This window comes from Herpailurus yagouaroundi, unplaced genomic scaffold (genome assembly GCF_014898765.1).
Source record: "Herpailurus yagouaroundi ecotype Mexico unplaced genomic scaffold, PumYag 164, whole genome shotgun sequence".
Taxonomy (NCBI): Eukaryota; Metazoa; Chordata; class Mammalia; order Carnivora; family Felidae; genus Herpailurus; species Herpailurus yagouaroundi.
In genome coordinates, this window is record NW_024412405.1 from 31,191,393 (window position 1) to 31,209,244 (window position 17,852).

The window sequence follows — 17,852 nt, forward strand, 5'->3', positions numbered from 1 at the left end:
AAAGATTACTACTCGCTGAAAGCCCAGTGATGACTAGCATTTTTAGCAATAAGGTATTTTTCAATTAAGGTCTGTACTTTTTTTTTTTAGATATAGAATAGATATAGTCTATCACACACTTAATAGACTACAGTATAGTGTAAACATAACTTTCGTATACACTGGGAAACTAAAAAATCCATTTGACTCACTTTGTTGGGGGTATTCACTCTAGTGCGGACCGGGTGGAGCAAATGTGAATGAAGGTGATGGTGAACATGGAAGGAAAGGGGCTTCCCCTGCAGGGACAAGGAAGTATAAGAAGTCTCGGGTAAGAAGGGCAAACCAACCCAAAGCAGCGAATATTCACACTCCCAAATGCACCCATATAATTCTTCATTCGCATAACACTCTATATTTTTACTCAGCTCAGCTATGAAGCAATTAAATGCTGACATTGTTTTTACCCAGACAGGGAGGATAAGTACTACGCCCAAAATAGCCAGGTTTGGAATTAGCACGCACAACCCTAGACCGCATTTCTCATTCCTTTAGCCTGACGCTTGCTTTTCTTATGTTCTTTAGACCATATTTCACACTTAAAATTCACCCTTTTTAAAAAATGTTTTTAATGTTTGTTTTTGAGAGAGAGAGAGAGACAGAGCGCGAGCAGGGGAGGGGTGGAGAGGGAGACACAGAATCCAAAGCAGGCTCTGAGCTGTCAGCACAGAGCCTGATGCCAGGCTCGAACTCACAGACCGCAAGAACATGACCTGAGCCAAAGATGAGCCATCCAGGCGCCCCCCCAAAAATTCACCCTTTTAAATAGAAATTGACATCCTATTTCCAGTCCCCCAGGAAGCATTGCATAGACAACAAAAATCTACGGTTCCTGCCTCAGCTATGCTATCAATTAGCTGTGAAGCCATGAATGAACCACTTAGTCTCTGCGTGAATCTCTGCAAGGAATGGTTCCTCCTAGGCATGAAACGTTACAGATTGAACAGGGATTTAGTTGGGTGGAGTCCAGCAGAGGAAGAGCCAGTGTGCATTGCACAGCCTATATCTGACCTGTTTCATACAATCTTCAGCTAAAACTGCCACTCACCATTATTTCTCTCTACCCCCATAAAAAGGGAGTTCAAGAATAGATGGGCGGAAGGGATTTTATCGCTCTGCCTGATAAAAGAAATCACCTTGAATTTGAACGGCAGCTTTCTGATTATTTATATGTACCCTATAGGTATCAAATCCCCCGACAGTATAACAGTGGGGTAGGACACCCCACCCCGAGGTGGCCTAACAAAACACTTGGGGGCACAGCAGGAAGAAAGAGTAGCCACTGCTAGAAAAAATGAAGGAGGAATGCCAGTCCTCTCCCAGGGCAGCACCAGGGCTTGAGAAGAACGAATAGAGAGCTTTTCTGTGTTGGGAGCGATGTGGACCTGAAATCTGAGGGCGAACCAAAACCAGCAAAGAGCACAGCCCCCAAATTCACCAGGTCGTCTACATCACCGCGGCATAGGTACTTAAAGGCAAGAGAAGTCGCCTTCCGCACTGAAAGTCCAGGTTAACTCGTTCAATACAGAACCCCGTTCTAGTCTGGTGCGTGGAAACTTGTCCTTGGTTTAGGCTGGTGCTTTGGAGAACCCAGAACGCTGACAAGCAGCAGGCTCTCGGACGCGTCCCCGGCCGGGGACTGCCCTGGCCAGCGGGCAGCTCCTGCTGATGCTGTCCAGGCGTCGCCCAGGGGGAAAGGTTGCAGAGCGGTCGGAAGGCGCGGGAGGAGTCTGGCGGTGATTGATGGGGAAAGGACGAATGAATAAAAGTACTTGTCTCGGGAAGGCAGAGACCTCGAGCAACTGTGGAGGCTACTTGGTCTGGCATTCCCTAGGCGTTTCCTCAGAGCCGGACCGCCCGGCCCTGAAGGGAGGCGTGCTCGCCCCCTAGAGCGGGCTGGAACCGACCTGCGAGCCGAGCGTCCCGGGAAGGAGGTCCCCGCTCATCGCTTTGCTCCCGGTGCTTCCCATCCGCGAGGTAAACATTATGGCTTGGTGTTGAGTTAAAATTAGTCATTGAACCTTGTCCTGGGGCTTCAGCTTGGGTTGGGAGTTTGGGGATATCTACTTTTAAATCTAATTAAAGAAAAAAAAAAAAAAAGGACGCATAGATACAATGAATTAAAATGAGGTTGGAGTAAAGGAGAGCAAATAAAAGTTTGAAGCCACTTAGAGGGGACAGACGCTTCGAAGTTCATGCTGACACTCCCCCAAGTCGGACGAGTTGTGTGGGTCAGCCGGCGCACTCCGGCGGGCGCCGGGGCGATCCGAGCGCAGGCGGCTGGGGAGTAGCGGCTTCCACCACCCGGAGGAGTCTTGACGACGTTCAGACACCGGGTGTCCGCGTTCCCTGCGGAGCAAAATGCAGAGGTTGGCATATGCCCTTGGCCTCTGGGTGCCTTGATCCCCCCAGTCCCCACGCACCCTTAGCCAGAACGACTGTGCTTCCCCGGGACGCACCAAAGAGCTCAAAGCTAAGCCCTAGACACCCAGCCTTCTCTCTCTGGCACACCCCTTCCAGAATGCCCCGCCCCACTGCGAGTCACTTATCCCCCGGGGGATCGCAAGGGAGGAAAAAAGCACAGGGAAAGCTGGTTCGGGAAGGACAGTCGAGCGTCTCAGGAGTGTCACGCGCGCCGGTTTAGCACTGGCGCGCAAACTTGAGTTACATTTGCGCGCGGACGCTCGCCGCGCGGCTGCGCTCTGCGCTAGCGGTTTGCAGGGGCGTGGCTGGGGTAGCTGCCCCAAGCTTCCAGTCTTTCTTCCCTGCGGTTCTCCAGACTCACAGCTGCAGAGCGGCCACCCGACGCCCACTGGAGCAGGCAGCAGCATGCGGCCGCCGCCAAGCTTGCGCGGACGCGCCCTGCTGGCGCTGGTCATCGCCTGCGGCGTGGCGGGGGTCCAGGGAGAAGAGAGGGGATTCCCATCGACCGGGGCCACTCTGCCACTTCCGGGACCCGGAGAGATAATGACGCCCCCCGCCGAGGTTTCCTGGCCGAAGGATGCCAACGCCAGCGTGCCGTCGACTTCTGCACCCCCTCAGATGCCTAAAGCAGGGAGGACAACCGGAGCCCGGCCACGCTCGCCTCCTCCGTGCGAGAGATCCATTGAGATCAAGGAGACTTTCAAGTATATCAACACGGTGGTGTCCTGTCTAGTGTTCGTGCTGGGCATCATCGGGAATTCCACACTGCTGAGAATCATTTACAAGAACAAGTGCATGCGAAACGGCCCTAATATCTTGATAGCCAGCCTGGCTCTGGGAGACCTGCTACACATCATCATTGACATCCCCATCACTGTCTACAAGGTAAAGGGCCAATTTTGACGGGAGGGTGCCTAGGTAGGAGGAGGAAGACGGAAGAGCCTTTGGGGGATGCTTACTCTAGAAGATCCATAGCCTCCTAAAAGTCAGCTAGCATTGGAAACAAATTCCCTACTGGTCTTCAGTAACCTTAGGCTAAGCCTCCAGCAAGTATAATCCCCACACCAGCAGGATCAGCATCACTTGGGAGGGAACATGTTAGAAAAGACATTTTATGGCCCCACCTCAGACCTACTGATCTCAGAAACTCTGAGATAGAGCCCAGTAGTATGTATTTTTAACAAGCCCTCCATGTGATGAGGATGAACTGTAAACTCTGAGAACCACTGGTCCTGAAGTATTTAGTCCCTAAGCCTAGCTCACTGGGCCCACTGTCTCTAAAAAAAAAAAAAAAAAATGTGGTCCACAGGTTGGCAGGACCGATATCACCAGAGAGCCTGTTAGAACTGCAACTCCGGCTGAGACTTAACAAAAGCAGAATCCGCATCTTTAGATACCTGGGCGATTCATATGCACACTAACCTTGGGAGGCATTTTTGTGGAGGGCCCTAAAAGTAGAGGAGCTGGAATTGGGTTTTTTAGGAAACAAATGGGCTAGAAGAAAGAGACCAGATTAGAGAGTACACCAACACGCTTCACCTGCTGTGAATGACTGCACTGCACCTGCTCTTTAGTGCATGTCTACAGCGGGCCAAGCCCTGGAAAGGATGGTTACTTCCCTTTACTGCTTTTGACAGCCCGCAAGTAGGTATTTCTCCATTTTACAGATGATCGACAAGATGTTCGAGGCCTCACAGTAAGAGATGGAGGTGGGATTCAAGCCCAAATCTGTCAGGTCCAAAGTACAAGCTATACTCCCATCGATTACCTTGAGAACAAACCAAAGAGCACTCAGCGTGAAGTCTCTAAATGGTTTCAGCTGCTAACGTTAATTGTGATTACCACAGGGAACCGGGCACAGAGAGCTAGGGCAGAACATAAACCCCCCGCACTATTTGACTCCAGGTTGTTTTGGAACTCTAGACACATCCCGACATCTCTGGGCCTTAGTTTCCTCAACTCTACAATGAGGCTGTTAGTGCCCAGCTACTGGGGTATTGTGGTGTTAAGGAAAAGAGCCTGGGTGAAAGAGCCAGAAAATTTTTAAAGCCCATGCAAGGATCTAAAACTCTGCTTACCCATCATGATCAGCAGTAGAAAGTCACACATAAGAACAGAACCAAAGTGTAAGGGAAAGGGAATGTGCTTTGGGAATTTGCCTGAAGCTAATCCAGGGCTCAGTACAAGGGGGAAAATGTGTCATGGAGGCTGAGAAGGGGTGATAGGGGATGTTTTGATCTTTGTGGCAGGAAGCACCATAAGACATGCCTTTAATCCTAATCCAAATAACCATACTTTAAGGGAATTCTAGCAATTTCTGAAGTGTAGATGTAGGATTCGGATTAAGATCCAGGCTCTGGAAGGAAACACTCCCACAAATGCGGGATAAATAGAAGAAATCCTAAAATGCTGCATGGCAACTTGTTCTCATGAAGTCTGAGTGTTTCCTGGGGGAGGTGCAATCGAAAATGGTCCCTTAGATGCAGTCACAGTTCTGTTAGAGCCACAAGTGATGCACTTACTTCTTAAGCAGCCCCAACGACCAACTCTGACTGTTCCAATTTGACAAAAGAATTTCAATTCAATTCATCAAAACTAACTTGAGAAACTGTAGAGTGGATGTTGCAAAATATTTAAATGAGTGAAATAAAAAGCCTTCTGAAAAGGGAGACTACAATCCAGTTTTGCTAGGCTTGCATAGAATTGCGTGAAAGGTCTCCTTGGGGAGGACTTTCTTACTTTCTTACTTTCTCTGATCACATGATTACATTTGATAAACCAGAGAATATCTGACTCGCGGGGTGGGGGGCGTGGAGGGCACACAGTTTTTACTTTCATTTCAGTTTTCTTTATGATTTCCCTAGGAAATTGCATCATTTTGCCTGAAGCCATTCAATCTGTTAAAACTGTGCTTTTACTTCTGAAGTAAACAGTCAGTACAAATCCGGCCCCCCAGTCATCTGTATTGGTCATAAACACATCCATCACAAAGAATAAGGTCCCATTGCCAAGTTTGCCAACGTGGAATGCTACATACTAGCTTTTAGTTTATTTTTTATCTTGCGTGTAAACATGTGTCGCTTGAAGCATAATATAATAATAATGGCTGCCATTTATTATGCACTAGGTTCTTGGTCAGCATCACTAAATCATTGCAGCAAACCCCAGGGAGGAGGTACTGTTGTCATCCCTGTTTTACAGGAAAACTCCGTGTTGGACAGGTGAGGAAGTAACTTGCCCAATGTCGCACCACTGGACAGCGGTGAAACTATGGCTTTGACCCGGGCCATCTGGGCCCTAGAACCCGGAAGGTTCTAAGTCTTCCTAGACCTGGGACCTTCCCTGTCCCTCTGCACTGAGTGAGCTCAGACCCAGCATTCCCTTCTCTCGCATGCAGTATTCTTAGAACCTCATTTGCATGCCCTGGTGGGATTACAGGACACACTGCCGCACAGCAGGGTACTTGGTAAACATTTCCAGCTTTAATCTGAGTCATGTGAGGATTTCTATCTCCTGAAATTCCCCTTCAGATGATCTGTAGTACATAATATGGATAATATCACTGTTATTTTAAAGGCTTTATTTTACAAAAAACACCCAATTCAGACTAGTTAAAAGCCATTTATTCTCCTAAATAATTGTGATGCCATATAAGTAAGTTATTTTTTTTTTGAAAAAGAGAGAAACATAGGGCACAAGTGAGCGAGGGGCAGACAGAGAGAGAGAGAGAGAGAGAGAAGCGGGGCTCACCAGAAGCAGGGCTCAAGCTCACCCGAAGTGAGGTTCGTGCTCCCCTGAGGTGGGACTCAAACTCACGAATTGTGAGATCATGACCCAAGCCAACGCCAGATGCTTAACCAACTGAGCCACCCAGGCGCCCAACCATATAAGTAAGTTTTTAAAAATGCATTTAGAACCTCAGCATAATCAGGTATTATACTTAACACAAAGTAATTTAAGTGAATTATGAATGCCATTTAAACTTATCCTAAACTGGGAGACTTTAATCTCTAAACCAATGCTTTCTAAATTTTTTTTATGTTTATTTATTTTTAAGAGAGAGAGAGAGAGAGAAAGAGAGAGACAGAGCACAAGCAGGGGAGGGGAAGAGAGAGAGGAAGACACAGAATCCAAAGCAGGCTCCAGGCTCTGAGCTGTAGACACAGAACCCGACATGGGGCTCGAACTCACACGAACCCTGAGATCATGACCTGAGCTGAAGTCAGACGCTTAACCAACTGAACCACCCAGGCACCCCTAAACTAATGATCTCTAATTTTGTTTTTGTGGGATATTACAATTATCTTTCAGGATCCATTTAATTGTATATATTATATACAATTGACATATATTATAATTAATATGATATAATAATTATAATATATTAAAATGCAAAAAAATGTCATTCATGCATACACACACACAACATTTGCAATTTCATAGAGCCCACCTAACCCATCTGTTGGCACACCCAAGGGACATCAATGTGAATCTATTACATTAATCTGGAGTTCAGTAAATCTAGCATTCAAAAAAGTTGACAAACCCCAAAATGTCATAGTCTCTGATACTGCTGTAGAATGGGACAGGACTTCACAGGGAGGTGCTGACAACCCTTAGGATATACATCTGTTCTACCTCAAGAGACTAGGTCTCTGGAAACTTTCAGGTAGAATCAGTCCTCTCACCAGGTATCCTATGGCTGAGAGGAAATCCTATGATGAAGGCCACAGAGGTATCATAGGAAACCCAGACAAAGGAAACTGTTGAAGTACTTCACATATGCATATTCATGTAAATATGCTGAAAAGAAGAGTCTGGCTTATCCTTCCCAGCAGTGTCTGCTAAGGCTCTAACATGTTACATTATGTAAGTCCATCCAGATGAAAATGGAAAAGGCAGTCATCCAAAGCGGATATTTAAAAGTATGTATGTATCTTTATATCTCTGTGCACAGGTGTATACACGTATAAACACATATAAATAGACAGGTAAATAGCATTTGGCACAGTGCCTGGCACCTAGTAAGAAAAAAATAAATGTGTGTGTGTGTGTGTGTGTGTGTGTGTGTGTGTGTGTGTGTAAGAATGAAAATTTGTTTGGGCTTTTTTTTTCAGCTTTGCCATTATAAATGTGACTACAAATAATAGATTCATACAAATGGCTTTGCACACATGTGTGACTATATCTGAAAATTTCTAGAACTACAATTACTAAATCAAAGGATGTGTGCATTTGTGATGTTGATAGATATCTCTATTTTATGCCCCAAAGTTATGGTTGTACTCTTAGTTTGGGTCACTATTTTATATAACATCTCCATACAGATATGCATGTATTAATGTCTATCTCTAGTATATACATGGATCACCATGCCAATATTTCCATGGTCTATATCTATGTACCTGAACCAAAAGCCAGTATTTATAAGTATATGATGTGAGGATGAATCTCTTCTTACTCACAGGCTAGTTGTGTCCTTCCTTGTATAGACTGCGGTGAATGGGGTAACCGATATGTCTGTTGCCTATGAGAACCTATCTGACTAGTAAGTTGCGGTAGCACTGATGTCAAAGCTGTCCCAGCTGTGTACAAACAGCAAAGCAGGGGTATACTTCTGGATGCCGTGAAGGTTTTATGTTGTTGGTGGCTGATTGGTTGGTTAGTTAGTTCGTTTGGCTTCATTTGGTTTAGCAGTGATATTTAACAAAGGTTGGTGGCAAGTTCAAGTTAAAATTTACTTAACTTCTTTTAACTTCTCAAGCAACTAAAAATTCTTGAGCAAATAATGAGTTTTTAAACTATCTCTGGATTTCATTTAACAATTTCACTCTCAGTGCTATATGGGCATGGGGAACTGAGCTAATACAGTTAATTCTCAAATGTAACTTCCTTTATGTGTAAGCAAACTGCATTTGCAAACGAATCTACTTGTGAACTGGAAGACAGGTTATCGGTATGGACATTGGTTTGATAAGGATCCACATGTAATCAGATGTCCGGCGGTGGTGGAGTGCCTTTGAATGGCTTTGCTGTTAAGATTTTGTAAGCTACTATTAGAGGCAAAGAGCCTGCCTTCATAGTTCTGAAAGGCAAAATCGCTGATCTTTAATGTTTAACTAGTTAAGGTAGGGTATACCTGACATTTAAATGCTGGCATGTAAAAATGTGGAGTTGCTTCACTGAACCCACAAATGAGTTTTGAGTGAAGTGACCTTGTCAGGTAATCAGACATTTTCTGCTTATGACACCCTATCTTTCTGAACAAACTTACCTTCCTCACTTCCAAACTTAGACTACTTCTAGTAATTAACAAGTTTATGTGCAATTGACTAGTTTCATAGTTATAAGTAAAAGTTAGTGGAACGCCATCAGATTTAACTTTTGAAGTTATAATTTTCTGATCGGTAAGTGGAGGTTTATGCACATAGAGCAACATAAGAAGTAAAAGTATCATTGGATAGGGGAGTCTGATTTCTTCCAAGATAATAATGCTCCTCATCTCCAGTTAAGTAACTGAGATATTTTACTAACATTTTATAATATTTAGAGATATTCTAGTGGCGGAAGCTCTTTAAACCCAAAGTGGAACCTAGATATGTTGAGATTCATTTATTTAAAGCAAAAAAAAAAAAAAAAGAAAAGAAAAAAAATTAAGGAGCACCAATTAAGCACATGTAAAGTGTTAGCTTTTAAAAAGTATTAATAGGCTATTAGCTCTGAATGACCTAGAATCAACTAACAGATAAAACTAATACCCCAACACCCACCTAGTGTCGTGCCTGCAACAGTCAGTACCAGACAGATGCTTGTGGACAAAGGATGTTACACATAAAACATAAGGACAGTGGGACTTTGATAATCATATTTTTTATAACTGTTCAGATGAAAAAGAAGGGTGAAGTTGTTCCTCTTCCTGTATGAGAACATTGGCCATAGTTACATAATAGGTCAATAGCATAATTCAAATAATCCGGAAACTCAAGAGTTCACATTCCCAATTTATTGTTCCACACGTGGATTCCTGTGACAAAATGGTTGGCAAACTCTTGGCCTTGGGCAATGAAAGATTCGCTAGGTTGACTCTACGGTCCTTGCGTTTGCTTTTGATCTGCCACTGGCCACTCCATAAATCCAAGCCTCTTAAAATGTCATGGCAATGTTACTTTCAATATGCCCAGGCTTATCTATCAAAGGCTCTACATTTTTTCTTTGCTCACTTTAAATGAGTTGTTCAGGATGAAGATATTTCCATAGGTATACAAGAGGATGACATAGCCAAGACCCTGTTGTCTCAAGGCCAGGGAGCCACGTGCTTCATTTTGCAAAGAAAAACCATATAAGGTGATCTCTGTGTGGCTAATATGCTATAGTTGATTATTTTTAGAGAAACATGCCAAATGCTAATAAATGATTAAGTGCTTCAAAGGGTGTTGACAGATAAAGCCTGAGCTTAAATAAGATTCAAGATGTAATTTATGATGTGAAACAATCTCTTTCAAGACTTTGACGAGGTTGGTTACGTTTGGGAGGCAGCTGAGTGTGGTATATCGGGTACACCTTACCCAACAACGTCTCTAATTTTAGACTTCTGTCCTTTCCTCTTGCCAGTGCTTTTATTTTAGAGATTGATTACTTCTCTTTCCCCCTATAGACCCTCTGGGGAAAATGTAAATGAAGAAAATAGCCCAAGTGTGGTGGTAGAAGAGCAAGAAAACGGCTCATGCTTGAGTCAGAAATTTATTAGCAAAGTTGACAGATGCATTTGTGGAGCAATTCTCTGTCCCTAAGACTCACAGCCACTTTCATGCCCCCTGATTTGTGTCCTCTCTCTACTTCTGTCCTCTTTAGCTCAATTGTAGTTTCCAGAAAGGAGGAAAACTATCCTCTGGATGTTTATGTTCTACATATCTTTCTTCCCCCTCGCTCAGTGTTTTCAAATTATTTTAAAGGGCTTTGAGATTGCATGGTAATCAAATGTCTTCTCATAGTAGCTTACCGGTGTCCCAAAGACACCCAAAGAAAATTCTGGATAGAATTAGGTTTAGGTAAGACATGAGATGATTTAATAAGATTTGTTGACTTCATGAAGTTTCAGAGTCTCTTTCTGAGCCGCGAGACCATCGGCTTGTAATTCTGACATTTTTCACGTGTCACAGTGATCATAGAAGATACAGTTCAACTACATGAATCAAAAAATCTACTAGGTCTGAAAATAGCATTTCTTAATGCTCTTAGTTGGACTCTTCAGAATATGTAACATGTCAGTGAGTTTTTAAGCACAAACTGTGGATTATTCTTAAATTCGAATAATAGGAGAGTAGCAATCTATTTATTGACCTGTTACAGACTTGGAAATAGATTTCATTGTAACACTAGCAGAGAATATATTTAAAGTAAACTTAAATTTCTCCTAAGATATATTTTTTTTATCTTTTCTTTTTGCTTCTGGAGATCTTGTTTCAGGAAACTCCATTCACCTTCATGGAGTCAATGTTGTATTTAAGCAAGTCATAGGAATGTTTCCAGAGCAGGAAAAACCCTCTGTTCTGCGGGTGTGCACACAACAGATTCTTGGAGACAGAACCTCTGTCTCGCCCAACTCCAGGGGGCGTCGTTCACACTGTGGTCTGTTGAAGTGTCACCCCTGGGGTTATGCTGGCATTATTTCTGACCCACATATTTCTAATCCTCACGACCTAATTTTTAGGTGATTAAGTGCATTTTAATGGATGCAGAATGGAACTTGTAATCGATACCTGTCCCCAAGGGCACAGGTACGACATATGTCAAGAAAATATTTTCTGTGTACCTGACCAGCAGCTTACCTTAAATTCTGTCCATATGTACGATTAAAAAAGAAATGAAAATCCCTTAATAAGCGTGCTCTATCTTTAAAATGCCAGTTCAAATGCAGAAAAATTCTTATCTGCTGCAGGAAACAGAGATAAAAGCAGAAGAATACACCCTTTCCCAAAGCTGTGAAACACAACCACTCCATTTTTTCCCTCTTTTGACTCTCACTGTAAAAACATTTCTATAATACCAGTCATTTGAAAGAAATGTTCACACTTCATCACAGCCGTCTGGCAAAGTAACCCTGGTTGTTGTTGTAAATACATTGCTCACCTAGCCTTTTAAACAATCATGTCCTACAGCATCTCCATGCTTAGGCAGCCATCTCCACCAAATTTACAACTAAAGCTCCTGGTAGGATCCCATTAGATATTGAGAAACAGTAAGTTCTGTTTTATGTCAGTCATTTCCTTGGCAGCTTTGAGTAGGAGCGACAGGATGGGAGAGGAACTTTTGCTTTTCACTTTTTCTAGCCTGTTTGGAAGGCGGAACTCCAAAAAGAGAAGAGCCAACCATCACCCCGCAATCCCTCAGGGCCCTGGCTCCATGTGTCAAGAAGACCTGATCCTCTGGAAAGAGGAAGGAAGGGCATGGAATAGACAATACAAAAACAAACAAACAAACAATAAATGCGTAGCCATCTCAGTTCTCTAAAGACTTTGTTCCAAATATGAGAACTGAAAGTTCATGACAATAGTTTTATCATAAGATTTCTGCCTTATGATTGCATTCATGCATTCATCCATTGCACACTCATTCACTGTTAATCAACAGGCATTTAATGAGTGACCACTGTGTGCCAGGCACTATGCTGGACGTTAAAAATGTGATAGAGTATTCTGAAACAAGTAAATAGTTAAAACTCAGTATATACTCTTTATTTAAAAAATAGGAAAAGAAAATAGTATATAAGGTTAATGAAGCGATTGGACATTTATTAGTGCAAGACGGTTAACTTTCAAATTTCCTGACTTTATGGGGCTTAATTCCTTTGGGCATTAACAATGGTATGTATTAACAGGGTTTTCTCCATTTAATTTCTCAGGAATGTGATTTTTAATTAAAAAGAGAAATGAAAAATGTAAATCTCCCAGTTGGAGAGATTTTGTAGGAATCATTAACAATACTTATAAAAAGGGGATATTTATTTCCTATTCATGCTATTTATCCTTTTAGAAATTAAGAAAAAAATATATAATATAAAAATAATTGCTAAATGTAATAGAAAAATAATGTATTTGTATATTTTCTAAATTTTTTTTTACACTTATTTATTTTTGAGAGACAGAGAGAGACAAAGCACAAGTGGGGGAGGGGCAGAGAGAGAAGGAGACACAGAATCCGAAGCAGGCAGCCCGATGCGGGGCTCGAACCCACAAACCATGAGATCGTGACCTGAGCCGAAGTCAGACGCTCAACCGACTGAGCCACCCAGGTGCCCCTGTATGCTATTGCCTTTTTTTCTTTCATAAACAGCCATTCCAACATAAAGTTGTGCAGTCATGGTCATCCTTGAGTAGAAATCTTATAATCAGTACGATCACGTCTTTTTTCAGTCTAGTGTTGATTTACTTATTTGTTTTTATTCATACAAAAGAAACGTTCTCAGGAAGCAGTGTAAACCATAGGGGAAGGGAATGAGCACAAGTGTGAGCTATCATGTGTTGAATGGACACCACACTGTAGGACCTAACAGTGTCAAAAGCTCTTGGTTGGTTGAGTCATTGCAATATGAAAACGAGTAACAGTTAAGGGAGTAATTTCTAACTGGTTCACATTTAATTAGTGGTAGGTAATATATATTCAAACTTACTTTTAAGCAGAACCTAGACATTTAATTCCTGTGACAGAGACCAAGAAACAATACAGAACTCTAACATTGATTTTGTAAGTAGAGAGACTTGTCTGATTGCGTGCTTGATTTGTTTTCAGTATTCATGTCTTGCCCTTAAGTTATCTAATTGAATGGAATGAAGTCCAAAGAAAAAACTCAACATGAGGAATAAGAATGTGTTATTGCTGTGTTTAAATTTAGAATTACTTCCTCTTGCAATAAAAAGAATCAATTTCCCCTACAAGAGGAAAGCTATATTGTTGGACTTCAAATTAGGTGTTGGATGTCAGGATTTTTGTCAACGAAGAGTGAAATAATTAATTTCCAGTTATCACAAAAATCTATAAGAACATTCTTCCACTGAAATTTAAAGATGGCACCTTGGTTGAGAGTGATGTTTGTTTTTAAACTTTAGTAAATCTTCCTTCACTTCCACTTGGGGTTTTGTTCACCGTTAAGCAAGGGGTTGATGTCTTTGCATTTTAAATAAGCTCCCGGCACTAAATTGCCCAAGACTTACTGGAAGCCATTAAGACCAAGATGAGCATCAGAAGTGGGCATGGTTTCTGCCACTGGGTAGCTGGCTTCTCAGAGTCTCCACAAAGCCTTCTGGTTGGAGAGAGGCAGGGGTTGCCAAAGTCACCCTTCTCATTACAAAATAACAGAAGTGACAGTGGGCACTTTGTCTCTCATCTTTTGTGGCCTTCCAGGACCAGCAGCATTCGGGCCTGAATTGAAAGCCTGCAAAGCTAAAAAAGCTGATGAAGGTTAATGCTCCCTGGTTTGCAGTTCCTTTCCCTTTGGAAGGGTAGATTAGAAAATTGTAAGCCCTCAGTTACGATTAGGTTTCTGACTATCTCTGTGTCGAACGTGAAGAGAACGGTTACAATTTTCAGTTTGTGTTTCCCTATCCCCTGTGATAACTTGGGTCAGAGGTTGAGCTGCAGGCCTCCCAGTGGTATGAAGAACAATCCTCCAATTTCTGGGCTGAGCCAAAAACAATAGTAACCTCAAAACAGGGCCTGGATTCAGTACAGGGCTCCTTTCCATTGGCCAGACTTCTTTCCCTTCAGTGGCCTGGACGCTCATTCATCTTGATTCATCTGATGCCTGCACCTAGGTGATCCTAATATATGCATATCTGGAAATAATTTGAGGCAAATAAGATATTTGGAAATATGTTAATTTTTGGATATTATGTGAATGAAATGGCTACGTGCTTAGGAGAGATTTTATTTTGCATCTAGATATTTTTACCATTGACACATAGGTATGGGTCAAAATGCGAATATTGATTTAATTCTAAACAATCTTTTTTCTATGGTCAGTTTCTCCAAAACGCTATATAGACTCTAAAATCAGACCATGTGGGTTCAAACGTGGATCGGTTACTTCAGTGAGTAATAAACCAAGTTACTAGGACAAGTAACCAAGTGAGTAAAGCAAGGACAGATATATTACTTGTCAAATGATGAATAGTAAATAACCCCAAAACTTAGTGGCTTGAAACAATAAACTTTTATTATCTCACACCTTGTCTGTGGCTCTAGAATTCAGGAACCGCTTAGCTGGGTGCTTCTGGTCCAGTGTCTCTCATGAGGGTGCAGTCAAGGTATTTGCCAAGGGCTTCAGTTTTCTGAAGATTTGCCTAAAGCTGGAGGAATCTCTCATTCATACAGCTGGTAAATTTGTGCTAGTCTCACCTTTTTTTCTTTTCTTTCTTTTTTTTTTTAACGTTTACTTATTCTCGAGAAAGAGACAGAGACAGAGTGTGAGTGGGGGAGGGTCCGAGAGAGGGGGAGACATAGAATCTGAAGCAGACTCCAGGCTCTGAGCTGTCAGCACGGAGCCTGATGCAGGGCTCGAACTCACAAACTGTGAGGTCATGACCTGAGCCGAAGTCAGATGCTTAACCGACTGAGCCACCCAGGTGCCCCTGGCAAATTTTTGCTAGTCGTTTTCAGGAGGCCTACGTTCCTCGCCATGCTGGCCTGCCCACAGACACTTGGGTGTCCTCCTGACATGGCACCTGGTCTCCTGAGAATGGGTGATCCACCAGACCACAAGGAGAAAGCCATATGCCTTTTGTGAACTAGTCTCCGACATCACACATCATCCCTTTCACCACATTCTGTTCGTAGAAAGCAAATTGTTAAAGCCAACCCTCATTCAAGGAAAGGGAAACGAGCCTTCTTCACCTTGTGAAGGGAAGAGCAGCAAAGAATTTGTGGACGTATTTAAAACCAACACAGTATGTTAATAACCTCCTAAGTGCCTCAGTTTTCTTATCTGTAAAATGGGGATCAGTAGTACTATGTCCTAGGATTTCTTCGGAGATGTCAACGATATGGTATGTGCAAAGTGCTTAGAATAATGCCTAACCCATTTGCAAGTGCCATGTAACTGTTAGTTTTGTTTTCTTTTTTTTTTTTTTTTTCCTGATACCTCTAAAAGCAATCAGAATTAGAAATATTGTCTGGATAATTCATAAGAAGCTGGTCTGGTAGAGTCCTTGGAACTGGTTGGAACTTTTTTATTCTTATGTTTCCAAGGGCAATTGGCGGTTCCTTTAAAGTATCTTAAGTTCATAGCCGGTTCAGACCTAAGGCATCCTGAGTCTGATGAATGAGTCTGAATGGATCCATCATTCATGTGACAAACCTCTTAGTTCCCTGACTCCTCGTGTCTTATATCCAAACCATAACAAATCCTCCCGGCTCCACCTTCAAATATAAAAATATATTTGGTCTGCAACCCATTCGTTCAGCCCCAGGTTACCACCGGGTCCAGCTGACCACAATCTCTCATCAAAGCTTCCTTTCTCGACCCCACATTCTATTCTACATTGAGCATCCACACGGATCTTTTTACTTATTTTTATTTTTTTAATGTTTACTTATTTTTGAGAGGGAGAGCACAAGCAGGGAGGGGCCGAGAGAAAGAGGGAAACAGAATCCCAAGCAAGCTCACACTGTCAGCACAGAGCTTGATGTGGGGCTCAAACTCACGAACTGTGAGATCACGACCTGAGCCCAAATCAAGAATCAGACGCTTAATTGAGCCACCCAGGCTCCCCTGACAGTGATCTTCTTCAACCATAAATAAGACCATGCCATTTCCCTGTTTAAAAACGGACAATGTACTTCCTCAGAAATTATTCAGATGACTCCTTCTACAACATCATCTCTTAGACATTTGGCCTGGGTCTTGATAGACTTCTTTGTGTAAGGTCAGCACACTAGGCTTATTTTCTTACGCCAAGACCTTTGCACTTGCTCCTTCCTCTGCCCTGAATGCACTTTGCATGGCTTACTTTCTTGCTGTAGTCAGATCCCTTACTCATATGTTGCCTCTTCAGAAAGATGTTGTTTGAGAAGCTTATCAAGAAATTACTCCAAATCCCACTATACCCTCTTCATATAATGGCAATAACCATATGACACCATATTAAATATTTGTGTGCGTTTTTTTATATGCCTCCTTCACTAGCCTGTAATCTCTAGGAGAGCAGGGAGTTTGCCTTATTCACTGATATGCACCCTGTACTCAGAATGGTGCCTGGCATATAGTGAATGCTCAATAAATGCTTATTGAATGAATGAATGAATGAATGAACAAACAAGCAGAATTCTGACCCAATTGACTAATCCAGAAGTCACAAGTAGTCTGATCTACAGATATATTTTTTTGATACAATGTTATTTGACAGTGTTTTTTAAAAATATGAGTTAGGGGTGCCTGGGTGGCTCCGTTGGTTAAGCGGCCGACTTCGGCTCAGGTCATGATCTCACGGTTCGTGAGTTCAAGCCCCGCGTCAGGCTCTGTGCTGACGGCTCAGAGCCTGGAGCCTGTTTCAGATTCTGTGTCTCCCTCTCTCTCTCACCCTCCCCTGTTCATGCTCTGTCTCTCTCTGTCTCAAAAATAAATAAACGTTAAAAAACAAATTTTAAAATGAGTTACAAACTTTTATAATTTTGAGGTTTTATATAAAAATTCGATGTTTTTAGTTAAAATCAAGAGTTGTGTTTTGTTGTTGGTTTTTAATGTGGGATTCCTTGGCAAAAATCATATCATGGTCTTTAAGCAGCTTCCCCTTTTAGATGGGATTTACCCCACACCCTACCACTCTTTATTATCTTCCTGACACCGATGACTTCTTTATACCCGGCTTCTCTACCCCTCTGTGTTACCTGCCTGGCCCTGTAGATCTTCAGGACCCTAGATGAAGCATGTCTGTGGTAAGCTTGCAACATCTGTCCTACATGTCAGAGTAACTTTTTGTATCTAACTTGGAAACGAAATTGGTCTCATGTTGGAGCTCGAAGTCATATTCATACGAGACACACATTTCAGCCTTTGGTGCCATTTTGGAACAATCACACATCTTGACAGACTCCACAAAGAAACTTCACTAAAGTGAAAGGACAGAAAGACTCAATTGTGTTTCAAAATAGTTTTCACTTTTCGGGGCACCTGGGTGGCGCAGTCGGTTAAGCGTCCGACTTCAGCCAGGTCACGATCTTGCGGTCCGTGAGTTCGAGCCCCGCGTCAGGCTCTGGGCTGATGGCTCAGAGCCTGGAGCCTGTTTCAGATTCTGTGTCTCCCTCTCTCTCTGCCCCTCCCCCGTTCATGCTCTGTCTCTCTCTGTCCCAAAAATAAATAAATGTTGAAAAAAAAATTAAAAAAAAAAAAAAAACCA

General features: G+C 42.5%; 1 protein-coding gene across 1 annotated transcript in view; it reads left to right on the forward strand.

Annotated features, from left to right (window-relative positions):
* The first annotated feature begins 1,829 nt into the window (after positions 1 to 1,829).
* Positions 1,830 to 17,852, forward strand: part of EDNRB (endothelin receptor type B) — a 24,583-nt gene continuing 8,560 nt past the window's right edge. The window contains exons 1-2 of the mRNA XM_040487278.1: positions 1,830 to 2,016; positions 2,819 to 3,348. Of these exons, the coding sequence (XP_040343212.1) occupies positions 2,869 to 3,348 (480 nt within the window). The 5' untranslated portion in view covers positions 1,830 to 2,016; positions 2,819 to 2,868. The remainder of the gene's footprint in view (positions 2,017 to 2,818; positions 3,349 to 17,852) is intronic.